This window comes from Ambystoma mexicanum, chromosome 1q (genome assembly GCF_040938575.1).
Source record: "Ambystoma mexicanum isolate Mex_15411 chromosome 1q, UKY_AmexF1_1, whole genome shotgun sequence".
Classification (NCBI taxonomy): Eukaryota; Metazoa; Chordata; class Amphibia; order Caudata; family Ambystomatidae; genus Ambystoma; species Ambystoma mexicanum.
Genome location: NC_090922.1, coordinates 641,945,966 through 641,966,020, shown reverse-complemented (window position 1 = coordinate 641,966,020; position 20,055 = coordinate 641,945,966). Strand labels below are relative to the sequence as shown.

The window sequence follows — 20,055 nt, the reverse complement described above, 5'->3', positions numbered from 1 at the left end:
ACGCCATTTTTGGCTTCGACGTCTTCGTCGAAGGACGCGTCGAGTCGATAACGGACTTCAACGATGAGGACGCCATTTTGTCCTCAGGCAACCTCGATTTATGCACTGAAGGTTTCTGTACAGCCTTCATGAGGCACTGGAGAATCATCGTCCGAGGACGCCCTCGACTTTTTGTCGGATTTAGTGCGAGAGGTTTTGGATTTCCCTCTGTCACCTTTAGAGCGGACAGGGACATGCTCTTCACGTAGCTTTTTTGAGGGGGTGAGGGCCGCCTTCTCAACATTTTTTAGCATTGAAGCCCTAAAGGCCTCCCAGTTCTTTGGGGAATCATGCTTCGAATGACAAGAAATTAACCTTCTGTCTGGCGAGGAAGAAGAAGACGAAGATGTAGGAACGTCGCTTTTTTGAATTTTTCAATGACGAGGAAGAGGACTTCCTCAAGCGACTTTTCGACCTCGATCGCCTCGACTCATGACGAGATTCAGATCTCGATTCTCTCGAGTCTTTTAGCCTTTTAGCAGACTTGAAAGACTCTTCCCCCACCGCTAGCTTAGACTTCGCCTGACACGACCCGCACTCGACTCAGTGATCAGGACTAAGGCACCAAAGACAGTTGCGATGAGGATCTGTAATGGACAGCTTTCTTCTGCATTTGAGACACTTAACCCGTCTTGGGTGTTGTCGGGGTTGAGGAAGAAGACATTTCTCGCCGTTTTGATACACGAAGCAGAAGCTCGGAAAAACGGAACTGCACCAACAGGCTCGGCTCGAGCCCTTTATACAACAGATGACGTTGACGGCGGCCTTCGAGGGACCAAGCTACGCGGCCTCAAGCACAGCGCCCTCTGGCGAAATATTTTTCCGAAAGAAGCCGCAAGCTGACGAATATATCTAAGATGAGGAATACGTGGGAGGACACAATCCATTCAAAGTATATTTACTTCCTCCCAAGGATTTGTGAACAGAGACTTTATCAACTCTCCTTATTGCTGGCGCTTTGTCAGGACTTTTTATATCGCGACTATTGGGGAGATTACTCTTTGACAGTTATTGTTTCTTTTGGTATCTTTCACATATGTTGGGTTTCCCATTGTGGTGAGGGAGTTTGCTCCAAGGAATACTTGACTCTTCAGGCTCCCTGGACCCCACCCGGCATTCCCACAACTCCTGTTACCTGCATCTTCACTGGGGAGCGCTACCAGTTCTTGCGGGGCTCTCAGGTCGCTGTTGCTTCTGCATGGATTCAGTGTGTATTCCTGCTTTCCTCCTCTTTGGTCTGTGAAGCTCTGTAGAGCTCTAGCTGCGGCGGTCTCTGCATGTTTTATGGACCATCCGGTCCACCTTGGAAAGACCACCGAACCACTGGATTCTTCCGGTTTCTGCAGCTAGTCAGGTTTTCTCTGGCTTGCTTAATCCCTTTTTGGCTTCTTTTTCAGAGAACGACTGTCTCTCAATACTTCGGGTAGCACAGGTTGGAATTTCCTAGGCCCTGCAGGGTGAATGCCAGCTTCCCTAACAGCTCTTCTTGCTCCCGAATGTTAGGCAGGAAACCTGCGCAGTTCCCTTAGGGACCACTGCAAAAGATTTAACACTACAGGTGTTTGGCAGTAAACCCACTTGGTAGCAGTCTGTACCACACAGATTCACTTGGCAGCTGTGGCTGAGCAGTCAGACTTCTCTCAAGAAGAGTTAGGCAGTATACAGAGCATACAAAATAGGTACAGAAATACAGTAGCACAAGCAAACACTGACCAGAGCTTGGGTGTAAAAGTATATACTTATTTATTTAACACACTCTTATAAAACACACTAGCACTAAATTGGTAAGATATGTTCAAAACACAATCACTATTATCATATGTACATCCCTGATTACTTGTTGGACAAGTCTTAGTTAACACCACTTATTTCCAGACAGAGGTGAGCGATTAACGTTCGATGGCACTCCAACAAGTTAAATAAAAAGGGAGGGAAAAGCAGAATTATGGAAGCATACACACTAAACACTTTTTAAAGAACCACAGCAAGTTTAGGAAGGCACCATCTACTGGTGAGCAAGGAAGTTTAGGCGCCAGGTCCACTTTCATGGGAGCCGGGCGGAAAATGCCCAAGATCAGACAGTTACACAGAGTCTTCGAAGTTTGTGGAGGTAGTTCGAAAAAGGTTTAGTTCAGTACAGAAAAGTTAGCTAAGATGTCCCAGGCTAACCCAGGTTCGAGAGACGAGGATTTAATACACCCCATTCAAATGGTTGCAAGGGAAGCCAGGCGGAACACGATACCTTAAATGGAGAGGATCCTCCGCGGGGGCAGTTGTTCCTGGCAGCGGGTGCAAGTCGCAGCGTCGTCCAGAGGAAGAGAAGATCTCATCGTGGAGGAAGGATGAAGGTCGTTGCACTGCCAGGGAAGAAACCAGCCACGGAGTTCTCCGGTACAAAGGTACTACCCTTTCGGTCCGCGGTAGTGGTGAAAACGTGGTATCCCGGTTGCCGGGGTGCTTGGCACAGGCAAGGTGGCCACGAGATGCTCCAGGAAGGCGAAAAGAAGGTAGACTGGTTATCCCCATCAGTCGAAGGAAGAAGGCTCTCCAGGCTGGAGATCTCCTCTGTCGTTGGGAAAAGTGGTGAGACGGTTCAGCAGGGCTCCACCGGTGGTGTCGTCGTTGCAGGCCGGCTCAGCTTCTCCCTCCTCGGATTCTTAGGTCCTGTGGCGACTTCTGAAGTTCCAGTCCCCAAAGCCCTGCTTTTATGCACCACACCCCCATTCACTCAGCCTAGCTGTCAATCAAACATGCTAAGTGGTGAGCCGGCCGGCTCCCACTTGGGCCAATCACACAAAAGAGTGCGACTTGAGTTACCAAGGTAACTCAGTCCAGGGTGCCTAAACCCCCTCCCACACCCCCTGTGGTACCCAGACAGAGTGGCACCACTTTTGGAGGCTTCTGTGGAGAAGCCCGCCAAAAAGTGGAGCAAAGGGCTCGGCTTGGGTTGGAGTCACAGAAGAGAACACAAACGCCATTTTAGAATCGAGTTCTGTCAAAAAATACCAACCAGTGAATTAATATTAAATAAATAAACCGGCGGTATGTTCGAGGCTATAAGAATTAAATAATTAAAGTTGGTAGCCTCGAACAATGGGAAAATCCCATAGAGATATATTTGCGGTTGAATATAAAAAGTAGTACCCACGGCCACCAGCCAAAACTCGATCAAGGGGGACGGAGACGTGCCCCCTCGAACAACAGACCCCGGGGCAATCGAATTGCCCCGACCAGTACGTCCACAATATGATGGTTTGTACTGGTTTCTGTTCATAATTTGGGACTAGCAAAGCCAATGGTGACCTTACATGCCCTGGGAGACAGTAGTCAGTCCCAGGGTATGGAGTCTATGTTGGGGGGTCGCTACGACACCCCTGGGTTACGGCACGGAGGGTGCTGTGTAACCCACATAAAAAAAAACACATGAGACCCTATGGAGTAAAAGACCCAATAGCCCATAAAACACATGGAAAGTTAAAGGAACACCTCAAATCATGTCTAAGAGTGTGAGCAAAAGAATCTCACTCTTAGCAGGAGAGAAAAAAATAAACCCCAAAAATCCAGCAAAGCTGCTGGGGGACTCACTAGGTTTGGGAAATTAGCCTTACGGAGAATTCTCCCTAACACCGAACACACTTAGTCCTTCCTTGGTCTTTACTTTATACTGCTGGGCCCAGCACAGCGCCAATGTTTGTTGTCAAAGCCTTTGAAGTCGTCTTCATTCCTCATCACAGTTCTTTCGTAATCTCTTCTACTGGGTATCACTCCATTGCTGCGACCACGTCAAATATCGACTTTTATATTTTGATCCCCTTTACACCCCATTTATATGCGGCGGTATGGGTATAGTATAAAATGGACGTAGGGAGTATATATTGGGTGAAAAGGGGGTTGGAGGAAAAAAAACTGCATTTTAGGGGTGTGGGGGGGTTCTTCCTCATCTCAGTCCTGTCTGGTTTTACAGCTGAAATAGTAGAGACTTCACAATAACACACAGTTTCCGGTTGGGAGGAAGGAGTCAATAGAGGCATGGCTTCTGGGAACAAGGGTTTAGGGATGCCTTTCACTCATGGGGAGTCCTTATCCCCATGAGGGGTCTCTCCCTATGAGGTCCTCCCGTTGTTTACCTCCCCTAGGGGGGACTATTGGGTAGCAGCCTCACCTCCCACGCCTCATAGGGAAGGGAAAAGTGAGAAGCCCTAGAGCATCCTAACATGAGTTCAGCGTTATGGCCACTGCCCTGTCTCCTTTAGCCCTGCCCTGCCTCCTCATCTAGCCACACTGATCTCATGCCTAAAGAAACACTTCCGCACTTCCTGTTCTTTCTTTTGCCTCATGTTTCTTCTCTCATACCTCCTCCTCACAGTCTCTCCTCTGCCCTCCAATCACCTCCTTCACCACAACCTCCGCCTTCACCCCTCTATCTCCACCAACCTCTTCCCTAATTCGCTACTCATACCCATACTACTGTGTAACCACATGCACCTTCTTATAGGGTGACTGCAAATACTCATGGGATGCCTCAGGCAGGAAAATACAACTGTGTCCCTTAATTGATGCAGCAATTCATTATTATTATAATTGTTCTTTTATAACGCACTAAACACCAAATAGTGGTTTCTAACCAGAGGATCGGGATTGAAACCTGTGTTGCGTTGTCTTGCTTTCAAGACAAACGTGTTGCCTCTAAGCTATCCTTACTCCCCAGCAATGGGAATGGAGAGCAGGGTTTCACATTACAAAACACAAGTTTGTAATATGCTCTTACCGATATATTTGACAATGCAGACTGAGCCTATCACTGGCTAATCCACCATGTTTGTTCCGCAGCAAGCCGCCTGCCTTCTCATAGGCTTTCCCCCATGCCACTGCAGCGAGCACATCTACCCAAATACTGCTGGTTCTCCATGCCTGGCAGCTACAGTAAGGTTCTAAAAGAGTCCATTCCCTGAGAGTGGCCACAAGCAATGAGCAAATGTCCACCAAACAACTGGGGCGCCAATCTGAGTTCTCTCCAGAGGCATGCCTTAAAGTAGCCTGTACAGTCTCATTGAAGACCCAGTGACGGTCCTCTGCATTGGTTCTAGGGTGTAGTGAAGTGGTCTGAGGACCATCATACGCCGGCTCCAGGCCCAGCATCACACCACGGTGGTGGCAGCCAGCACCCATGACCATCTCATCCCATCCCATCCCATACCCAGGGGCAGACAGGAGGTTGTCACATCACACACATGCAGGCAAGAACAAGGCATTGGAATGGGCAGAAGTATTGCTTTCCTAAGGTGACTTCAAACCAGATGCACTTTAGAAACCTGCATTGAAATTGCAATTGGTAATTCCAGATCTGAAAGGCCTGGGAGCCACACATGGAATTCTTGCTATGAAGCTGCACTACTATGGGCTAGAGGTAGGAGGAGGAATGGGTATGTGCCTTATTTGTTAACATGAAGAAACAAGCAATCGTTAAGCTGCCGATCTCCATACTAGATCACCATGCAGAAAGCGTTCCACTACAAAACTATGCATTGGTTGTATTGCTTCATTACTCAAAAACAATAAAATCATCTAGCCGCCACTGAAGCTAAATCTCTACTGGGTCTAAAGGGATGTCAATCCGTACACAAATACATGGTATTGAGTTATTCATTTAATTGAAGGGGTGCGTTACATCATTCAACAGGCTCAACTAATGGATGATGTCACAATATTGAAAGGCATAAAGGTCAATTAAGACACTTAAAAGAAAATCCCACCTGATCAACCAGAACTTTACATGTGTAGGTGTTACTCTCACAGATCCTCAACGAGTCCAGAGAGGCCACTGCAGATTAATTTAGTTTGTAGTTACTTGAAACAATTTTGCGCAAGAAACAAAATCTCCCTTAAAATTGGACATTTAGTCACAATTTTGTGAAAGGCAACATGGTTTCTGATTGGTCAAACTGATTATGGATCTCGAGGTGTGTCTGCAGAGTTTTAAAGAGTAAAAATGTACCATTGCTAGGATGATGAGTTAATGTTTATTCACAGGAATAGGATGCAAACACAGTTTAAAAAGAAGATTTTTTTCCATATCTAAGTACTTACTGTGATCTCTGCGCAGCTAGCAATTCATTTTTAGCAAACTCAAAATCCTTGGTACCTTCGCATGAAAGCACAGAGCCACAAGATGCTCTTTTTCCTCTCTGGACCTCCACTGGGTGATTGAATCTGAAGTAATGGTCTCCTCCTAGAATCACCCGGTCACCCTATTAAAATATAAACAAATCCTCCTGTCATTTGGTCATAAAATCATAGATGCATTAATGTAAAAAGGAATACAATTTAATCGAGTTCATTAAAAGTGCCCATGTACGTGGACTGAGAATGTGTAAATGTACTGTGGCTATTTCTCAAGAAGCACGTGACTAGAAAAGTTAAGTTAACCTCTTTTGTGGACACAAAGTGTATACAGGTATAATAAATACGTACAGGCACTAGGCGCTTACCCAAGACAAAACAATGATACCCTTCATGGGTCTGGACTATATCAACACCGTCAGGATAGGTCGAACAATAAAGTGTCACTATGTTGATCTCTCCCAGGTTCTCGAACGCACACCAGTCTTGGGGTTAAAAAACCAAGCTGTGTCATGCTCTAATCAACAAAGAGGAACGAGGGGATGGCTAAATACCTAGAGGGTCTATGGGTTGATCTTCAACAGAACCTTGGGGTTGTTCTAACTATTTCAACAGTGTCAGAAAGGATCACAAAATAAAGTGTCTGGGCTTTCCCTTTCATGGCTAAACCAGTCTCCCACAGCTTCTGTATACCGCACCAGTCTCTACAGAAACGATCCTGGTCTCCTCAGATTCTTTACAGCACAACACACTCATGGATATAGGGGCACATTCACTGTTTTAGACCAGTCCTCAAATCCTTATTGGTTCAACATCAGTTTTTGGTTTACAACACAGCTGCTTCTTTGCCCAAGGTGATTTTAACAGGGATATACTCATTATTTGTAAACACCACCAATAGGATAGTGTCTGGCACACTATATCCTGATCTAAGGTTAGAGAGCTGCAGTTTACTGTGAGGGTTTGGATGAGCTAGCACTCCCCTTAGAGGGATATGTCAGCCTCTTTCCTGCTCTTCCTCCGATAAGTGGCTTAGCACCCTTCACACTTTAAGTGATGTATCGCCCCTTACCACCTTCTATAAGGGATATGGTGACTGTCAAATAGAAGGTTTCTCTTGCTGTATTGCTGTTTCTTTTGAGGGTATAGTGCCCTTCTCCCTCAAGAGATGTAGTGTGTACTTCTGACCAGGGGGCCGGTTCAGAGTTTGAGAGGAAAAGGGGGCAGAGATTCAGAGGTGTCTGGGGCTAGCTTTTCCATGTGCCTCAGGGTTTGCAGTACTTATCCATTTCTAAGACTTGCTCCCTCTCTCTGTATTCCTAAAATGCTCCTACAGTCCTAGCTCCTCTTCAATCTTCCTCCTCCTTCCCCTCCAGCCTGCTTCCTCACCAGGCCTGCTCTTCTCTTCCCATTACTGCCAGCTCACCTGCTACCACGCCTGTCACCCCTATACGGTTCTGGCCATGCTCTTTAGAGGCCATGCTCTCTCTTCCTTTCACCATGCTCATTATTTCTCTTTCCCTGGTTGGCAGCAATTTTATCTCCAGGCTTCTCGGTATCACGATGCTGGTCTTGGTCTTTGTTAGGCATCACTTCTGTGCAGCCCTCCTGCTTCTAAAAGCCGCCACTGGTGTCCGTCTCACTGCTTTCTTCCATCTCTAAATCATGTTTAAGCCATCCATTGGGACTGGTGCACATATCTCCCAGTATGGGGGTGGGAGTAAGCACTGTGAGAACTAAACTTGTTGGAGGTCTTCCCATTCAATTAGCTGCAAGAAAGGTTGAATCTGTGATAGGCTGATCACCCGGGCTGGTTTTCTCTGGTGTACATGTAGTTTCAGATCCCATGGGTTCCCACTGTCAAATTTACACCAGGATGAAAGAAATGGATTACATGTTTAAAGCTTGCAGCTGTGGAATAGGCTTTCACTCCTTCACAGCTCTGCATACAGGTGCTAAAATAGTGTCTCCAAAATATAGGGGTGATCGGCTCTCCAGTGTTGGACATGACAATGCTCAAGTCAGGCTCAAGGACCTGTTAATGGATGGCTTTCCTGGCTACAGAGACGTTGTCGGATCTGGTACCTAAGGTGGCTGGCATGGTCAAAGTGAGTAGCAGTGTGTTAGATAAACAGAACATTTTAATCAAGGCAGTCTAAAAATGTCAGTACTATTGTTTCTTGGCAGCAATAATCCTCACCATAACAGATTTGAGCAACTGGATCCTCAATAAAAACAGAAACAAATATATAGATCATTGTCATTATACAAATATAAAAACAACCTGATTAGAAGATACAAATACAGCAACTAGTATTTCCAAATATGTGGTTTATATCCTCATGAAGTATACTTTCAACAAACTGCTTCTCAACCTTAGGAAAAGAGGGCAGGACAAAAGAACAAATTAAGTATCTCTCTTTAATGTTGTGATGGACTAGTCCTTCCTCCCAATGATTACTCATCTTTGATATACTCTTACGTCCTGTCCCCTTTCCGCCATACTTAATGGGCGTTCATTCCAAGGGACGGAACCTTTTTCACCAGGAAAAAAACATCTTCCCCTTTACATTTAGAGGCGCACAGAGGTGTGGCCCTGGGAGCATGCGCTGCCCTGACTCCGCCCTCCGGCACCACACCTCAGTCCCCTTTTCCGCGTTGACGAGAACGGGCCGAATTCACCAGCGCTCCTGGGTTTGGCTTCGGCCATGTAATTCCACGCGCGGTACTTCTTGTCCTTGTCCTTGTCCTTGTCTTTGTCTTTTATCTTGTCTTTCTATTCAGGTACTCGGCCCGGAGGCATCACGCTCCTCTCCGGCGCAAGTCAACTTCCACAGGGTTCAGCAGGTTTCCATCCTGCAACAGGCTCTTCCCAACTTCAGATCCCCACATCCTTTGCCTACGTTGCCTTGGCCCAGACCACGGTTGGCAAGCTTGTACAACGTGCAGCACGCGGCCATCGAGATCCCTGAAGAACAGACTAGCCAGGTGGAGGGAGCTCTTCCAGAAGTCGCCTCCAGAGGACCTCAAGAACTTCGTGAAACACTGAGCCAGGCCCAAGGTGGGGGCGCTATTTTCCATTGAACCCTGCATGGGAGACTCCTTCCCAAGGAATTGCCCGCGCGGGAGGGACTGCTCAGGTCCTTGTACCAGCACGTGCACTGAGGCTGCTGCAGCTACCGGCCTTGGGGCTGAGGGATCCTTGGATCCTCCCGGTGTCAGTGTTGTGGGACCCGAAGGTTCTTGTACCGGAGTGTCATCCGAGGGGCTCTGCCCTTGCACCGGCAGTATGGGCGAGGGGTTACACCCTAGTACCGGCAATACGTCAGAAGGGGGGGCGCCTAAACGCAGCTCTACCAACCCACGGGTTGAGGGTGTCACACCTACCAGGTCTAGGCCCGAAGAGCAGGGTAGGCCTCATGAGCCACACGCAAGAGTCTTGGAGGAGGCTGTGCCCAGCGAGTCGAGGAACACGTAGCAGGCACGTGGCAGGCAGCTCAACAAGATGGACGCCGCACCAGTCAGAGGCACCCGGCCAGCGCCATTCCAGGAGTTTGGCGAAGAAGGAGAGTCAAGGTGGGACAGGCCTTAAACAGGTACGTGGATGACAGCCTACCCTTCTTATCGCAGGGCAGTTTCCCACTGCGTCCATACAGGCAGGGTATGCAGCGGCTCCAGAAGCCGCCGGATACCCCATCAGTACCCCCTACCACCTCTCCGGCCAGTGAAGAGGGGTTCTTCGAGAGGTTCCTCAGGTTCATGTCGTCACCTCGGATGGGGGTTATCCTCAAGGACATCATCAGGGAGGTCCTCCCTACGATGCTACTGGGACCACAAGCTCCTCCGCCGGCACTCCCAGCCCCGGCGCAGCCGCTGCCTCCAGCTTCTCAGGTGGTTCTGTACCAGCCTCCGCCTCCGGCCGCGGTCCCTGTACCCCAGCCTCTGGCTCCAGCTACTACTCCATCTCCGCACGATCCTCCTGATCCCCAGGATACGGATGAGGATCCTGACACGCCATCCTCAGCCAAGGCCTTCCATGATCGTCTTGCAGGGCAGGCGGAGTACCTGGGTCTACCCCAACCAGAGGTTGAGCAGCCAGCAGAGGGGGTTCTGGCTGAAGTGCCAAAACGGGGATTCCACTGCAAACCAATGTAGTCTCCCTGGCCAAGAAGGGTTGGCTCAAGCCCCACTCGGTCCAGCCGGTCAATCGACGCCTGGACGCCAAGTACAGGCAAATGGAGGGGGATACACTCTTGCTATCGGCCCATCCTCAGACACACTCCTCGGTGATCGCTGCGGTATCAATATACTGCAAGCCTCAGTCTACATCATCCTCCACAGCAGTGATGCTACTAGGCAAGGAGGAGAAGATCTTGGAGGCGTATGGGAAGAAGCTGTATTCCAACGCGTTCGTACCTCTTTGTGAGGCCAACGCCGATGCCATGCTGGCGACCACTAACCAAAGGTTATGGCGGGAAATTGCAGTCTTCCTCCCGGAACTCCCTACGGAGAGCCAATCACGTTTTAAGGCAGGACTGGCAGAGGCCAAGCTGGTGGTCAGGACCTCATGGAATCTACTGTGGCCCATATTGACACCTCTGGCAGGGCCATCTGTATCGCCACGGACATGAGGACAGCCTGGCTTCGGGCCAAGAAATTCAACCCAGACGTCCAGGAACACATATTAGATCTGCCGTTCGATGGAGGGGACCTATTCCACTCCACCACGGACGAAGAGCAGGACAAGAAGAAAAACAGCTCACTAACCGCCACGCCTTTATCCATCTTGACAAAGACCACGCCCAAGTCGTCCACCCAGGCACAGCAGCGCTCTGACAGGGAGCGTACATATGGAGGTTTCTGCGGCTTCCAGGCAGCCTGACTACTCGACGTCTCAGAACCGGTGCAAGCAACAAAAAGGGGGGTAGGAGGGTAAGGGCTTTTTCCAGCCCCCCCCCTCCGTGACAGCCTCCGAGGGAAAGAAGGCATGACACAACCCTTTGGGTCCACGTGTCTGCAGTGGGGGGCAGGCTTGCTCTCCATGAACATTTCTGGCGGCAGAATTTCGCTGACCCCTGGATCCGCTCTGTAGTATCCAGGGGTACCGCCTACCCATCCCAGCCTCTCCTCCCTCCTCCCCACCACTCCCTCAAGTTGGGACAGCAACTCTTCTGGCGGAGATCCGGTCGCTCGTAGAGAGCCAGGCAGTCTCCCAGCGAGGCTTGGGCTTTTACTCCCAAATTCTCGCCATTCAGAAGAACCAGGTGGGCCTGAGAGTTCCACCCTCAACCTCTCCTTACCCCTACAAAAATGCAAGATGGTTACGCCAGCTTTTACAGTGGAGAAGTTGTGCAAGGGAGACTGGATGTGCTCCCTGGATCTGAAGGACGCGTACCTACAGGTCCCGATTTGGCAGCCCCATCGTTCTTTCCTACGTTCAGGATCATGGGCTCAGCCTCTCGGAGATGCCCCCAATTCACCTCCCGACAGGCCCAGCACATCTTCTGGTGCAGCATGGAGGTGGGGGGGGGGGGCAGGGTCAGCCACCCCACGCCTCAGAAACTGGCCCTCACAGTGTGGTGCCTGACGGGTAACACTGGGGCACCTCAACATCTCTCAGGCATATCTGGAAAACATACATGGTGCAAGGAGCAAGGCTACCAGGGTCCAGTATAAATGTAAATGGACCAGGTTCTGCCACTGGGCGGACTCCAAGGAAATCGACCCCCTGGCATGTACTTTGGATGACATGCTTCTTCTCGGCACACCTCGCCCACTCTGGTGTGCAGGTGAACACCTGCCGTACATACCGCACAGCCATCCGGGTGTACAGGAACTCGGAGGGCATTTTCTCCACCTCCAATCCAATTGTCAAGAAACATTGACAGGGCTGCCAAGGCTCTACCCACCTATCAAGAGGCCGCACCCCGTGTGGGACCTTAATATAGTCTTGGGCGCACTCACGCACAAACCGTTTGAGTCAATGGCATCCGCGGACATCAGGACGGTCACCATCAAGATGGCCTTACTAGTCAGCCTCACCTCGGTTCGTAGAGTCAGCGAAATCTAGGCACTGGTCGCTTCAGAACCACATACTACCTTTCACAGGGACAAAGTAGTCCTGCGGGCACACCCAGCATTTTTGCCCAAGGTGCCTTCTGCTTTCCACTTGAACGCGGATATAATCCTTCCTACGTTCTTTGCCGATCCTAAGGACAAAGCACAGAGAGTGCTGCACTGCCTGGATGTCAGGCGTGCCCTGAAATTCTACTTGGACAGGACCAAGGTCTTCCGCAAATCGAAAGCCCCGTTTGTCACTGTTGGAGGCTCAAGACCAGGCCATCAGGCCTCCAAATCCCGCTGGATGGTCTCACCCATCAAAGAAGCATGCGAGGGCCAGCACGAGCCGCTTCCGGGCAACATGCATGCCCACGCAGTCAGGGCCAAGGCAACGGCCATCGCTTTCTAGCGCCAAGTCCCTTGCCAAGTCATAAGCAGGGCGGCCACTTCGGCCACTCCCTTGGTTTTCTGCAAGCATTACTGTTTGGATGCCGGTTCTAGATCTGATGCGGCTTTCAGAAAGGCGGTTCTCAGGAACCTATTTGCTTAAGGAGGGTCTCCTCGCCACCGTGGGGCTACATTTAGTTGTAATCGCCCATGCTGTATGGAGGAAAGGGGACGGGACGTAAGAGTAATTATAAGTTACTCACTGTAGTGACTAACGTACTTGGTCCCCTTCCTCCATACGTCCCACCAGCCGCCCCCCTAATAATACTGGTGTCATTAGGAAATGTTAAATCTATTGTCAACGCGTCAATGGGGATTGAGGTGTGGCGCCTGAGAGCGGAGTCAGGGCAGCACATGCTCTCAGGGCCGCACCCCTGCGTGCCTCTAAATTTGAAAGGGAAGAAGGTTTTTTCTGGTGAAAAAGGTTCCGTCTCTGGTCCCTTGGAAGGGACGCCCATGCAGTATGGAGAAAAGGGGACTAAGGACTAAGAGTACGTTAGTCACTAAGGTGAGTAACTTATAATTTCTCTCCAGCACCAACTGTCTTTGGAAACTTTCAGCCACCAAGAAAGGGGGGCTGTGTGGTGACACAGTGGAGGTCTGCACCTGTGCTACCTGGTTTTGCTGCTCACCCCGGCGATGGACATCAATTTGGGGCCAGTATAAATAGAGTCAACGCGCCTCATGATCTCAGTTCTGACTTTTCCCCCTGCACTCATCAGCTGATGGGCCACAGAGCAGATATGATGCACGAGCAAACAACCAAGAGGTGCAGGGTGGGAGGCATCTGTGAAAGGCGTGGCTACTCCAACATAAAGAATGTTAGTGCAAGGGGTAAATAACTGGTTTTTCGAATGGTTCCACCCACAAATTCCTCATCTTAGATCGACCCTTTTCACAGTGTAGAAATCTCAAGGAGGGAGTTAAGTGAAAAACCACCACCTACACCACACATCTCTGGAGAAGCTCTCGACCAAAGGAAGCATCCTTTCCTAATAGTGAATCTAGGCTTTAAAGTTTGGCAAATGTTTGCAGAAAATTCCATGTTACCGCTTGGCAGATGTCCAACGCACAGAACTCCCTTTGCAAAGCAGAAGTGGCAGTCTGGTCTCTAGTCAAATAAGCCATGAGACCATTTGGCACATCCTTCCCAGCCAGATCATACCATTCAGAAAAGTTGCATATGATTCATTTGGAAATGATGCGTTTCCTGCACGTGCATCAGCATAACCTACAAAGAACAGATCATTTTACCTGTTGTCCATCATTCGAGTGAAATCAGAGCTTAGGGCCTGCAGAGAGTCCAATGCAATCATTCCTCTGTCTTAGAGAAAGGAGGTCAAGAGAAAAACATAGGAAGATTGATCTTCTTAAAGATTGAATACTGTGACAACTTTAGGCAGGAGGGATTTCTCAAAATCACCTTCTCCTTGGAGAACACCAAATATGGAGTTTAAAAAAAAAAAGTTTTATTGTTTTTCAAAAACAACCCACAACAAAAGGACAGTGGTCTACCATCACACTCAGGTTTAGAAACCAATGCCATGAAACACCTCCCTTGACAACCAGAAATCTACCATAACACCAAACCCATACACCCTCCTCCTTTCAAACAGTCATTACAATCCAGATATGGCACCTCCAAACTCCTTTCATAGCCATTAACTGATCAGTGACATCCCAAAACATACATGTGCCCCCTTTGCTTAATTGGTCTTGTGCACCGAGTCTTGCGATTGAAAAATAAGATACTGTTTATACGGCTCTCAAATGTCTGTTGGTTTAGCAATCGGGTGCACTATTGTTCCCTACTCCACCTCCCTTTCATTGCAGTATAGAATGTCCTTCTTCCATTGAGCGTTCTGTTCCTCACCCACACCACTGCCACTCTCCTCTTGGCCAACAGCAATAACAGACCCACCAGGCTCCTCCCTTGACCGGCAACGGCCATTGGCGTGGGATTCACTCGCTCCCCGATAACACTGATTACATCAAATACAGCCCAGCAAAAGCACAACACGGGCAGACACCCTCATGTCACATGCAAAACGTCAGTGTGAGAGGCTGCAAATCGACCACATTCATTCACTGTATCCAGACAAATTGTGTTAAAATCGCCAGAGTATAATAAAATTGGTGAAGATATTTGAAATGTATCAGATTAAACCAACTATTTATAGCTATTTTCCTGGTCTGGGCGCAGCATTATCTCCACTCATTGTCCGTAATGGCACCACCCAGAGCCACCTCCCATTTCCCACGGGAGTACTCCGCCCACTGCACCGTGCTGTCCACCATCTTGCTATAGAGGTTGGAGACCAGTTTACTGGTATTTACTAATCCTAGCACCCCTTCTAGAATGCTCGCTAGCTCAGGTTGCAACAGGAATTTTGGGAAACATGCTTTCAGAGAGTGTCTCAACCAAAAATGTATATAATCAAACGGTGTAGCACTCCCTCTGCCCTTAAACTCTACTGAGAGACACTACCCATCCGCAAACAAATCCCAGAATTATGTAATACCCAGCTGCCCCATACATTACACAAAACTGCATTAGCTGGACAGTAGTATGTTCAGAATGTGTATAACTGGTAGACTGGGAGAACAAATAACATCCATCCTCCCTTTCCTGATGCACCCAGGATTTGCACGTCAGCTCCACCATCTTTTGGGGTCTAGACGGGTTGTTCGGAGCCAGCAATATAACAGCTGCAAAAGAAACAGGTCCGTCAGGGTCCTCAAGTTCCCCATGCCTTCTCTATCCATGCCATCTATATACCAATATGCTGGAACTGTATAAAAGGTGAGGCTTCTGGAGTGAAAAGCAAGTGGACCGATGGAAGCTGAAATTACCGAAGAAGACGACGACGACCAGAGACGCCTGCAGACCCTGTGCAACACTGAAGCAACCACTGCTGTCCTGACCCTGTTTTCTCTGCAACAGAGGCGCTCCGAAGAAGAAGACTCCTTCCCTTTGGCTGGCAAGAACAACCAGTCCCAAAACAAACTTTGAAACGACCCATCTCCCAAGGTCCTAGGAGTTTCCAGAGCTGCCCCAATACCAGGAGACCTGCTGCCCTTTCGAGTGCATCATCGTGGAAAGGCTGAATCAGTCCAAATCTTTGCTGAACCCGTAACGACACTCCAGAGATCTGATCCAACTTGCCAAGACCCCCTCATCAGAGCGTGGGACTGCAGGAAGCGAAGAAGATTGACCGGGCGATCCGGGTCCTTTGTTGGTGCTGCAGAAAACGCACCAAAACCGCTGAGTAAACCAAGAAGTTGCTGAAAGTCATGATACAGGTCCTTCCTCGAGACTGCTGCTAAAAGATCCCATCCATTGTCCTGCCTTCAGTCATCAGACCAAGGAATCCGAAGGTCGAGTCCAGAGCTGCAACATCGCAGAGCATCGAGCACAAACATTTTCTTCTAACCTAAGGTACTGTGGGGAAAAAGGTATTGCTTGCCTTATTCCAAGAAGTCGCTCCAGAGCGTTGGAGTGCATGTAGAGATGTCCAGGGAAACCCCGGCTTACCTCCGACCCAAGCCGCTGCTTGTGTCCCTTCCTCAAGTCCGTTTTAAGGTCTCCCTTGTTAGTTGTTAATTTGTTGCATCAATAACACCAGAAACTGGAAGAAACCCACAGGAACTCTTCAGAATCTGCTGCTTGTTACCACTTCTAGCCCTCTTCGAACTGCCTTCAGCTAGAGTTGTATTTTGGGACTTAAAAGCCTTACTAGGCGAATAAACCCGCTCTAGAACCTTGATCCAAGCTCGTGTTACACTAACCATTTTCCTCCCTTTACGTGACTTCACTATGTGTGTTTGCAAAGTAAATGCATTACAGAATAAACCGCTGAAAACGGCATGTGTGCAATAACCGATAATACAATAACATTGTCTTTTGCCTTTCTAACGTTTCTACAAACGTAACTGCAAGCATAAACTAAAGTAAAAGTACCCTTTGAAGTGTATTATCAGGTATTCAAAGTGTTCTAGTATAAACGTCTAAAGTATTTAAAGTGATTCTGGTGTAAATATATACTTTTATTAAACTTATGAGTAAGTGCTTCTTTGCTGTGCCTGTCTAACTAGATATAGTGCACTTACCTACAGCACACATCTTCCTCTTAAAATAAGCCTGACTGCACTGCCACTCTACCAAGGTCTTGAGCTAGTGCAGACTGATACTAAGAGTTAGAGGCTCTACAAACCACTGGGACAGCTTACTAAAGTCTTACTGTCAGTAGTACTTTAGGAAAACTCCCCGAACAGCTGGTGGAATTTGTGTAGGTACGATTACACTCATTTCTGGTTGTATTGCACACAAAGAATGCATCCTCCAGATCTATACTATAAAGTACTAAAACTATGTCCACTATTGAAAACTAAAAAGCAGAAGCTCTTATGTCTCTTACTTTTGAACAACTGAAAGAAATGTGTAAAGATAAATGTCTTCGCACAAAAGGAAAAGAAGAGTTAGTTCATCTAAAGCTTGTTGGATTACCAAACTTCAAGTCGGCCTTTAACTCCTACTTCCAGAATTGATCTAGAAGATAATGATGGTCAAAGTTTAACTCTTAGCATTCAACTTCCAGATAATGAGGTAGAAGATGCTGTGGAAGAAAATGTGAATATGAATCCACCTGGCAATCCTCTGACCTCATCCCTACCAATACCTAACATGTCAGCTGAGCTGGTTCTAGAGCTAGAAAAAAATGTAAATGCAGCTTGAATTCAGGAAACGGGCGATTCAGTCTGAAATGAGAGATAAGGAGATGAGGAAGGACCTGCAACTCTGGGAAAAAGAGATGCAGCATGAACTGCAGATGAAAAAGGTGCCCCTTGGTTTCACTTCTATTTCAGAGTCCTCTTTGCCAGACCACTCCAGAAGCAGGAAGCCTCATTACCCCAAAGATTTGGTGAGTTTGTATGATGTGAAAACTGTTATTCTTGATTGGCTCCGTTCATTTGAATTTACATGTAAAGTACAAGGTATTTGTGAATGGAGTTTGTTCCATGGGTAATCGCAGGGCTCCCCCAGAATGGCTGTGATGCAGTTGAATGATGTTGATAGACAAGATTACCAGTTGGTAAAAACTGCTCTCGTAGCCAGGTTTAGGAAGACCTGTTCCCAATACCTAAAAAGGTTTAGGAGCCACAAAAAGAGAGATGGTAACTTGTGGGCCATTTAGGTGTGCGACAGCCTGCAATGGGTGGATTAAGGGGCACAAGGTAAACTCTTATGAAGGCATGTGGTGTCTCTTTATTCTGGAAAGTATTTTTGATGCCTGTTACCGAGACAGCATCCTGCTGACTAAAGAACTGGACCCCAAGAAGCTAGCAATGGCTGCTGACTTGTGGGTGGCCAATAGGGCTCTTCACAAGGTTTCTGCCCCCCTCCCACAAGAAAGAGTATGGGAAAAAGCATTAAAATGATGAGAAGGATCATTCTGACAATCCCCCACCAAAAGAGATCCACAAACATAACAGTTGTACATTCCCCATGAACAACCTTATAGGGCTAGTGAAACCTCTGGACCCAAACCAGAAGACGGTTATCAGAAACCCCAATTTCAAAAGACATTTGGAAATGTGTGGGTTGAGGGTCTGGTGACCATGTGAAAGGAGATCCCAGATGTAAGGGTAAACGTCCAGGTATCCCCTCTGTCAGCTTAGCATTCAGACATGATGTGGATATTCAAATAAGGGGGGCTAGCTTTCACCCTTAAACTGAAAATTGGTGTTCAGGCTAGAGTGTCTTTAGTATCTCTGGGACTGTGGGAACCACAGAACATTGAGTTCTATAATTCCATTCCTGCCAATACTAAAGATTATTATAAAGACAGTGTACAGTGTACTTGTGACTGATCAAGACACCCCTGCCATCAGAGACACTGGGTCCAGTATAACTGTGGTAGATGAAAGATTCTTTCAACCCGAGGAAGTTGCTAAGGCTCTCAAAAGGCTTACCAAGTTAGCAGGAGTTCCAGTCCAAATGTGCCTGGTATTGCCAGCTATCATTGATATTGATATTTTATTTGTATCATGCTCGTACACAAGTGTTTCAGAGCGCGGCAAGGCAAGGGAGGGGAACAAGGGAGAACAAAAACAACATTCTTACTAGGCCCAGTGACATTGAGAATGCGCAAGTGCAGGGGAGAGGGAAGGGGAAGTGCAAGGGGTGGGTGGGGGAGGATGGGGAGTGCTGAGCAAAGCAATAAATAAATAAAAACAGTTGCAGTGCAGACAGGGAGTGGTAAGTGCTAGGTTAGGGCAACAGACAGGGTGGGTATGAATAAGTGCAGAAAAAAGGGGTGGGGAACTGCAGGGTTACAGATACAGACCCAAGTGCAAGGGATTGCCAGCAGGCAGTGCAGTGGGTGGGCCAAGCCGAAGACAGATCTACCCCCAACACGTTTATTTGAAAAATGACAGACCCTGAGGGAGTTGGATGTAGAGGAGCTAAGAGGTCGGGAGGGAAGATATTTACGGAGGGATAGCTGAAGGTATTTTGGACCCAGGCCCCAGAAAGCCGTGTGGACAATGCAGAGGGTCTTGAAGTGGATCCTTGCAGTCACTGGGAGCCAGTGGAGAGATTCCAGGGCTGGAGAGATACAATCCCAGGGCTTGAGGCCAAAGACAAGTCTTACAGTCCTGTTCTGAATAAGTTGTAAAGGTCGAAAGAGTAGAGGCAGAAAGATCTAGAAAGAGGTTGTTGCAATAGTCCAGCCTATAGAGGACCAGAGCTTCTGGGGGAAAGTGAGAAAAGGAGGAATACCTCTGAAGAGGTGCAGCTGATAAATTGTACTTCTTAGAGACGTTAGAGACTTTAGAGATATGAGGAGAGAAGGATCTCAGTCTTACTGTCATTGAGGAAGAGATCATTGGCAGCACACCATTCCTGTATTGCGGCCAGACAGTCTGGTATGAGAGAAGAAGCAGGGGTGGCTGATGGGAACCTGAAAGAGAGCTGAGTGTCATCTGCATATGTTAGGGAGAATTCTCTGTAAAGGCTAATTTCCCAAACCTAGTGAGTCCACCAGCAGCTTTGCTGGATTTTTGGGGTTTATTTTTTTCTCCTGCTAAGAGTGAGACTCTTTTCCTCCCACTCCTAGACATGATTGGAGGTGTTCCTTTGACTTTATATGTGTTTTATGGGCTATGGAGTCCTTTACCCCATAGGGCTTCATGTGTTTTTGGTATATGGATTACAAAGCACCTTCCGTGCCGTAACTCAGGGGTGTCGTAGCGACCCCCAAACGTAGACTCCATACCCTGGGACTGACTACTGTCTCCCAGGGCATGTAAAGTCACCATTGGCTTTAATAGTCTCAAATTGTGAACAGAACCAGTACAAACCATCCTATTGTGGACGTACTGGTTAGG

General features: G+C 48.1%; 1 protein-coding gene across 1 annotated transcript in view; it reads right to left on the bottom strand.

The window, feature by feature from the left end:
• KIF14 (kinesin family member 14) overlaps positions 1–20,055 on the bottom strand; it is a 1,355,767-nt gene that overhangs the window by 747,970 nt on the left and 587,742 nt on the right. The window contains exon 16 of the mRNA XM_069641230.1: positions 6,127–6,287. Within this exon, the coding sequence (XP_069497331.1) occupies positions 6,127–6,287 (161 nt within the window). The remainder of the gene's footprint in view (positions 1–6,126; positions 6,288–20,055) is intronic.